Genomic DNA, 9168 nt, shown 5'->3' with positions numbered 1-9168 from the left:
TTGAAGCTTAGGCGCTTTTGGGTCATAAATTGTAGCTAATCTTAATGTTCACTAGAGAGACCATAGTCAAGTTAGACCGCGCTCTCAAGTTCTGACACTGGGTGCTGTAATCCCATAAAGTTGAGTATATCAAAAAGCAGGGTAGCCGGACCAGCACTCTCAGGTTCAATGTTTTTAATGGCAGCCTGAATAGGAAACAGACATGTTTCGGACTGTGTCCTTCTTCAGTGATATGGCTAGCCACTAGAGAGACCATCATTTGGTTGAGGGGCCCCACAGATCTGTAATGGATAGAAAAGGCCCCTGGTTAGATAGTATAACGGACCTATCTCAAACCCTGCCCTCTTTTCTTGATCTTGATCCTCCAATCACAACGGTTGCTTCCCTCGGACAAACAAAGAGGGCGGGGTCTGAGATAGGTGAATTGTATTCTCCATTAGTACACTATAAGATGGCTGGCCAAAATGTGTATTAATGTTGTAAGGGTATTCAGCAAGGTTTCATGCGTGGAACAATGCATGAGATTTGGAATGTTCAAGATAACTGTCTCACTCATCATTCAATGTAACCTTTATGGAAACAACATATCAACATGCCTGAGTCTCACACACCAAACCAACTTTGACAATATTATATTCCAGGCGTGTTTATTTCAACAGATTTCAACCATATTCCCACGGCAGCTATTTTGCTCTCATGTTCAGGTTAGGATTCCTTTCCACCCTCAAGCAAGGCAGCACCACTGGCGCCAAAAGCCACAACCAAAAAGCCAAAAAGTTTCAAATCTGAGGTTGATTTAGAATATATCATGATTTTATTAACTCAATTCAATACAGAGCTAGTCACAATGTGAGTGAAAAATGTTGTCTTTGTTTGGAGGCGACATTCTCAAGAGATTGAGGTGAGCTGAAAAATTTGAGCATTTTAGGCGAGAATAGGCTGCTTATGAGAATGTCTTGATCCCACTCTGTAGGTCTACATCTAGTAAAGATCCTGTCAAGCGTGTGTCATTTTCTCCAGACACAGAATGTCACAGGAAGCATCTGATAAACCGTAACAGACCTAATAAGACCTCAAGTCAGAGCACAGATAGACATAGGCGTGCGGTGGTCCAAAGAGCTGTAATCTAGAACAATGCTTGTGTTCCAGAACGGTTCACCCCAGGCAGGCAGCAGGCTGCATTCCAGGGTTCTGGTTCACTATCTAAAATGGACCTTGAAACAGCCCCTCCATGGGCGCACAGCTCTCTCCAGCATCAGAATCTGATTCAATCATGAAGACTACATTTCCCTCTAATATTCTGGACAATGGAGGATCATTAACAACAAAACACTTCATATGAATAGAGCAGATCTACTTTGTAAACCAATTATGGTAATCTGTCTGAATCGCTGTACAAATAGTCTAACAATGTAGGATAATTACAAAACAATAGACTTTGTGTATGAATATAATAGACCTTCTTTGTAAACAAACAAATCCGTTAAGTCAGTGTTTTTGTTTTTGCTTGGCCGTTACGAAGCCATTCTTTAATTATATTCTAGCTACTCAAATGCAAAGCCTATAATGTTGTCTGTTTACCGGGGAGAACAACTTAAAGCAGAAGAAGCCTGAGGGTGTCTGGCCCTACCTCTAATGATCCTGGTCCTCCTCCTCGGCTTGGACTGGATCCTCGTGAACCGTCCCTTGAAGTCACTCGGGTTAAACATGTCCAACGAAAGGGAGGCGATGCGGTCCAGAACAATAACGTCGTGGGTCGGGCTCTGGACCTCCTGGTCCTGCGCATGGCCCAAAGAAGGGCTGTCGCAGCGGTCCGAGGAGGTGCTGTCCGCACCCAGGCTGGCGATGCTCCTCACATCCTCCAGAGACATGTTCTCACCCAGGGCTCCCCCACCCCACTTCTGGTGGTCTCGTCTCTCACACCAGAATCCTCTTCTGAACAGGCGACATGGAGAGACCCTATCACATTATTATGGTTTAGCAACGGTCTCAGAAATAAGACTGCTTTAAAAAAATATATAATAATAAAATATTGAAAATAGTCGGGAAAAAAGGATGAAAAGACGGAAAACTGAAAACAGTTATTTCCAATTATTTTGACAATTTCTCTTCTTTCTCCCCAAGAAAGTGACAGCTTTCTCTCCTGTTTCCTGTCACTTCTTCCCCCGCCTCACTCTTCAGGCAGTCAGGCAATCCATAATCAATAGTTTTCCTTCCTTAATTATTTCTCTTCTTCTCCCATCTTCACCTTTTTCTTCTCTTCCTCTTGTCTGATCTTCTCGTGAGGTTTCTCCTCCAGAGCAGCGTTTATCTTCTCGTGAGGTTTAGAAACAGCTTGTTGTTTTGTTGTCAAGACGCCAACATCTCTCCTGAGAGTTCAGGTTCCTCTCCTGTGTGTGTGTTGTTGTGTGTCTCTCTCCTCTCTCCCTCTCTCTGTCTCTATCCCTCTTGTTAACGCTGAACAAATATCTCCGTTTCTCGGTTTGTTGGAGAGCTGCCTTTCATTGTCTCAACATTACAGACACTGACTTGATTAACAGAGTCTCCTCTTTCAGTCTGAGATTGAGTCTGTAACTCGCTCACCTGTTCCTCTCTCCCTCTCTCTCTCTCTCCCTCTCTATTGAGAGTCTCTAACACAGCTGCCCTCCCTTCTCAGGTAGTGAAGGGAGGGAGGGATACAATTCCAGCAACGTCACATGATTGGGTGGTTTGGGAAGTTTGGGTGGTTCTCTCTCTCTCTCTCTCTCTCTCTCTCTCTCTCTCTCTCTCTCTCTCTCTCTCTCTCTCTCTCTCTCTCTCTCCCTCTCTCTCTGTTTTTTCTTCACCCACTCCCCCACTTAGACCTGTTTAGTAATGAGATAATTGTTTCCCCCGTCTCTTACACACCTCTTTCCATTTTCTTGGTGTATCTCTCTCTATCTCTCTCTCTCTCTCTCTCTCTCTCTCTCTCTCTCCCTCATATAAATAGTAAATCAGGGAGATAGAATGGTATGCATCTGTCTGATTCAGACAACTAACACATGGCATGTGGGAACAAGTATGTGTGTGTGTGTGTGTGTGTGTGTGTGTGTGTGTGTGTGTGTGTGTGTGTGTGTGTGCGTGCGTGCGTGTGTGTGTGTCTGCTTCTATAGTCACTGGTTGAGGCTGTTCAGCCAGTTACAGTAACCTCAGTGTGTCAATGGTGTAGGATTACTGAGGGCAGACACGCCCCTTCACACAGAAAGGGGGGAAACCCAACCCCAGCCAAAACAGAGAACCTCTGACACAGAAAATGAAGGCATGAGGGAAAGTGTTGTGTTTTCATCACAGGAACAAACTTTAGGTCTTGGAATGATCACAAGGGGATGCTGTGGTCGACGTGAGCAGACTCCCTTTCAATCAATTTAGAATACTTTTGCTTGGCCGAAAATCTCCACTAATCACTTCCTCGGTCCAATTTCTCAGTCTCCTCAATACCAGGCAATATGTACTAATTTCCTTTATTGCCCCGACATTATGTCTGATATCCTGTATCTTAATCCTTCCAGTCTCACGTGTAAGATATTGTGAGATTGCAATCTGGATGACTGAATGTTCTAAAGGGGATGATGTCACAATGAGCACTGGAGTGGACACTGACAGCTATAGACGGTTTCAAAGTGACAATAATAACGTTATAAAATGACCCAAGTGTATTTCCTGTTGCAATGTGAGTTAATGCAATAGTTGACAGGAAATACACTTAGGTCCAAACCTGTTTCCTAGTAGCAACAGAATTCCAGTGAAACTCTCTCTCTCTCTCTCTCTCTCTCTCTCATGTCAGATAAAACATGGGCCTAATGGAGCCTATGAAAAGAAAAGAAACGGCACAAAGCTTTTAAGAATTGACTACTACTGGACAAAGTTATTTGGTGTCAGCTCACCATATTCCATGCTGACTGAAGTGAGTACAATGGGCAGCATTATGTACACATGACACTCTTTTCACTACATCAACATTTTATTCCACAATTGTGTTTTTCACCTCAAGCGAGCGTGTTTTTTTGCACAAACTGTCAAAATGTGTTTTTCGAGAGCCACTTCCATCCATCTTTTTTAATCTGATACTTATGCACATACATCTAAACATGACAATCTCACTTTGTGTCTCTCTCTCTCTCTCTCTCTCTCTCTCTCTCTCTCTCTCTCTCTCTCTCTCTCTCTCTCTCTCTCTCTCTCTCTCTCTCTCTCAGGAGATAGTAACTAACCTGGAGTGACTTCTTGTGTGACGTCACAATCGTCATGACATTAGAGCTCTTCAGCAGCTCTCCTGATCTCAGGAGACCCGTGGGTCATGAGAGTGAGGGGGAGAAAATAGGCAGCATCATACAGAACATCAACAGAAGTTTTACCTGAATAACTTGATCACCACGACCATGGAATGTTCACTCCTTTAGGTCACAACTTTAGAAACATTTGCTGAACAGACACTTCCTCATTCACTGTTGTGTATTCAGTGCATTTCTCCACTGGCACCATTTGATAAAGTGTGTTTCATACGGCTTATGAGGCAGCCAGGAACACAGTGTGGAACACACAAAAATGTAAGCAATAATATTGATGTTTACTTAGATCTGGCAGGCAAATGGTTAAGGGTGCCAAAAGAGGAGGTAGGCAAGCATGGCGCCAAATGCAGTGAGAGAGGCGTGCCATCCCCTCAGGAGTACAAGAACCAAACATTCAAACACACACACACACACACAGAGCCGTGTTTTCAAGTGTTGTGAGGACATTCCATAGACTTAGGCCATGGTTACACTGCTGAATACAGCAAAGTTTTTGTTGCTGAATGATTACGTTTGCTGTCCAAGTTAAAAAGAAACGCCGTTTTGGCAGGAAAACGCGTTGTCCTACTGGCAACGCTGTAATTGTGTTTCCGTTTTGGATACTCGCCAAAACTCGCCGACAATGGTGCCATGTAACCTGCGCAAGCCGGATACGGAGCCGCTGTTGCTCAACGCCCATGCGCAGTAGATACCGACTAGAGATCGACTGCACACACATCGAAATCAAAAGACCCCGAGGTCAACGTCAACAGAAAGGGGAGACACTCGTTCAATGTACAAGCGCTGTGTGACTCAAACTACTGTTTTATGGATGTTTATGTTATGTGGCCCGGCAGTGTACACGGCGCTTGCATCTTTGCGAACTCGCCATTGTGCACTGCCCTAACCGATGGGACAATCCCCCCCTGCCCTAAAGAGTTGGTGCCGGGCGAAGATCCTGTTTCTCTCTTTATTCTGGGCGATCCGGCATATCCACTGATGCCATATCTGATGAAGGAATACCCTGGTGGTGGCAATACCAGACAGGAACAGTATTACAGGCTACAGCTTTGCACGGCGCGCATGGTGATCGAGTGTGCATTCGGACGTCTGAAGGCGCGCTTTGCGATGCTCCGGAGAGCTATGGACATAAACACAAAGGACCTCCCTACTGTGATCTACGCTTGCTTTGTGCTGCACAATTACTGCGAAGTGCACAAAGAAGCTGTAAGCGACCTGTCTGTCCATGCTGCTCGCAATTACGAGAGGGAGTTCCAGCCACCAAGCAGAGCAACTAACGCAAGAACGGACAGCAATGAAACGGAGGGAAAGCGTGTGAGGCGTGTGCTGACCAAATTTTTTGATAATAATAATAATAATGGATTGGATTTATATAGCGCTCTTCTCTGACTGACTGTTGCTCTGACTCAGAGCGCTTCACAGAGTCCATTATTCGTTCATACACAGTCATACCGGTGGTGGTAAGCTACAATTGCAGCCAGAGCTGCCCTGAGGCAGACTCACGGAAGCGTGGCGAATAATCAACGCCTACGGCCCCTCCGACCACCACCAACATTCATTCACATGCATACACATTCATACGAGGCAAGTAGGTTAAGTGTCTTGCCCAAGGACACAACGGCAATGGGATGGACATGGTAGTGGGTAGTAATCATCCCTGATAGTAACGTGGACATTGTGTTTTGTGTAGAATACAGCCAGAACAGAACATTTCGCCTGCAAATCACTAGTGTATGTGCTCAGAACAATAAAAAATAAAATTCTGCCTATCTGTCTATGAGTGGATTGTGTGGGAGAAAGATGTGTTGCTAGCTACCAGGATATTGGCAGAATAAAATGCATTATGGAATATGATATGACTGAAGCCCTTTTTGAAAGATAACATTCTGAAGTTTCTTAAATGGGAAAAGCACTGAGCTCACTTTGTTGCGTCGTACACAAGGTGACTAGTTCCGTTATAAATGCTTATGTCGCACCTGCATATATTGGAGTTTAATAGCTTGAAAAGTGGCCATTTTCTTTTACTTGAACTTGAGAACTTGACTGCATACTGTTTTTTTTCAGTTAATTATATTGTTTACACTTTATCTATGAATGAACACAACACTTAACTTACCATCTTTAGATAATAAAGTACCCAACCTCTACTGTCTTTATATATGAATCTAAACTATAGATTCTATAGCACATGCATAAGCCTGGTTTCTTTTTGAAAGATAACATTCTGAAGTTTCTTGAATGGGAAAAGCACTGAGCTCACTTTGTTGCGTCGTACACAAGGTGACTAGTTCCGTTATAAATGCTTATGTCATAATGAATAAGTACATGCATTAAGGAGCCATTGTAAACAAAGCACCTGCATTATATTGGAGTTTAATAGCTTACATGATATAACCCCATAAACACAAACATACAAAAAACACAAGCTATGGCACAAGTCTGTCTATGAGTGGATTGTGTGGGAGAAAGATGTGTTGCTAGCTACCAGGATATTGGCAGAATAAAATGCATTATGGAATATGATATGACTGAAGCCCTTCCTGCATTGGTCACAGTGGTAGGGCTAACTCTAAATCACTGTATACTGCCCCAATGCAATATGTATATTGCCACACAATACTGTCTGGCTTTGCAGACACCTATTTACACCACAAAAGAATGCATGCCCCCACCCAGGTGCCCCACCAGTGCAACAAGCATCCACCTCCAATTTACATCTTACACAAATTATCATACTAATAAAAGGAATGCATTCACTAATATGCACCAACATTCCTGAATATTCAAATCTTGTTTTTGCCAGAGTCACACTGCCTACTTGAAAAGTGGCAATTTTCTTTTACTTGAACTTGAGAACTTGACTGCATACTGTTTTTTTTCAGTTAATTATATTGTTTACACTTTATCTATGAATGAACACAACACTTAACTTACCATCTTTAGATAATAGAGTACCCAACCTCTACTGTCTTTATATATGAATCGAAACTATAGATTCTATAGCACATGCATAAGCCTGGTCTTTTTTTTTTAAAGATAACATTCTGAAGTTTCTTGAATGGGAAAAGCACTGAGCTCACTTGGTTGCGTCGTACACAAGGTGACTAGTTCCGTTATAAATGCTTATGTCATAATGAATAAGTACATGCATTAAGGAGCCATTGTAAACAAAGCACCTGCATTATATTGGAGTTTAATAGCTTACATGATATAACCCCATAAACACAAACATACAAAAAACACAAGCTATGGCACAAGTCTGTCTATGAGTGGATTGTGTGGGAGAAAGATGTGTTGCTAGCTACCAGGATATTGGCAGAATAAAATGCATTATGGAATATGATATGACTGAAGCCCTTCCTGCATTGGTCACTGCATAAGCCTGGTCTCTTTTTGAAAGATAACATTCTGAAGTTTCTTGAATGGGAAAAGCACTGAGCTCACTTTGTTTTGCGTCGTGCACAAGGTGACTAGTTCCGTTATAAATGCTTATGTCATAAAGGATAGTTATTAATGTGATACTGCATTTGTACACATTTGTTACACCTGATTTTGTAAGAAAGAGGTCTGGACATGGTTGCAGCCATTTGTTTTATTATTCATTTAACAGGTTTGCGTTATTCATCCAGTTACAGGTGCACATCATCATCATCATCATCATCATCATGAGCCGGTTCTCTGCTGTGCTGGCCACGTGTTGGTGCAAGCAACGACCTCCTCGGGGAGGAGGTGTCCCAGCCGGACCTTCTTGGCATGAACAGGCCAGAGGGCTGGCGAGGTCTGTGGGTTGACACCAAGGGTGAGCGTGGTTACGTCGCTCCATCATCACAACCTCAGGAGAGGAGACTCCATTGCTCTCCTCACGGCTCTCCTCATGTCCCTGTGTCGATGTTGCCATAGATTCGTCCAGGCTGTCGCCGGGGGGGGGGCCTGCGTCAGCGTTGATGGACGCAACACCGTAAGGTAGCTGCTCCGTTGCTGGACATCCTGCCCAAATGGCTTGGCAGCGCTCGTAGTGCAGGAGGATGACACGCCCATGGCCACTTCGCCTCCCATCGTCACAGGCCTTCCTGTACTTGTTCCGAATGCCCTTCAACTTGGTGGTCACTTTCTCTGTGAACACAGATCACCAGAAAAAAAAGTTTACATACATGGTTATGTGAGGAACAAATAAACAGCTATTTTTGTATCATAAACAGTACTGTATACTGTATTGTTGTACCCATTCTGCAATCTTAATAACATTCGATCAATCAATCAAACAGCACAGAGAGCAAATTCCGATGGGCTCAACTGAACTTGAACCCCCCTCCACCCCAGCACAGACAAAGGGTCGCTAACGTTAGTTCGAGGTAATAATATTCATATTGCTAGCCGATCACAGAAGGTGCCAATTAAAATGATTTACCCACATAATCATGCTCTTCAATTTACCTAACGTTACTTGTTATATTACAAACAGGATACCCACACCGTGCGCTACCCACCTACCCAGTGGTACATAACGTTAGCCACTGGACAATCATCAGTCACATCACTTTTTATCAACAAGCCCAAACATTCCAGCTAACGCTAGCTCTACAACATACCTTTTGTGATATCTTGAGGGCTGTGTGGGAACTCTTTCCCACTCGCTGTAGCCTCTTCAGCAAGTAAACAGGTCTCTTGAAACTTTCGCCATAGCAAACAAAATATTGTGGTCGATAGCTTTATTGTTTACCTGTGGACGTGGGTATGCACTCTCAGGATTTTGTGCGCGGACCTCCCGCGCATGCTCAGTGCTGAATTCGAGACGCGATCCGTTGCAGTCTGACCAGTGACCACGCCTCGTTCTGACAAAACGAAAGTGCTCAGGAGGCAAAAA

The 9168-nt window shown here is 43.7% G+C and overlaps 1 protein-coding gene across 1 annotated transcript in view; it reads right to left on the bottom strand.

Annotated features, from left to right (window-relative positions):
* Positions 1-2603, bottom strand: part of fryb (furry homolog b) — a 118505-nt gene extending 115902 nt beyond the window's left edge. Inside the window, exon 1 of the mRNA XM_084320763.1 lies at positions 1631-2603. Coding sequence (XP_084176889.1) covers positions 1631-1871 — 241 coding nt within the window. The 5' untranslated portion in view covers positions 1872-2603. The remainder of the gene's footprint in view (positions 1-1630) is intronic.
* Positions 2604-9168: the final 6565 nt, after the last annotated feature.

This window comes from Notolepis coatsorum (assembly GCF_963971535.1).
Source record: "Notolepis coatsorum genome assembly, chromosome: 8".
Taxonomy (NCBI): Eukaryota; Metazoa; Chordata; class Actinopteri; order Aulopiformes; family Paralepididae; genus Notolepis; species Notolepis coatsorum.
The sequence above is the reverse complement of the archived record's forward strand: the minus strand, read 5'-3'. Positions and strand labels throughout refer to the sequence as shown.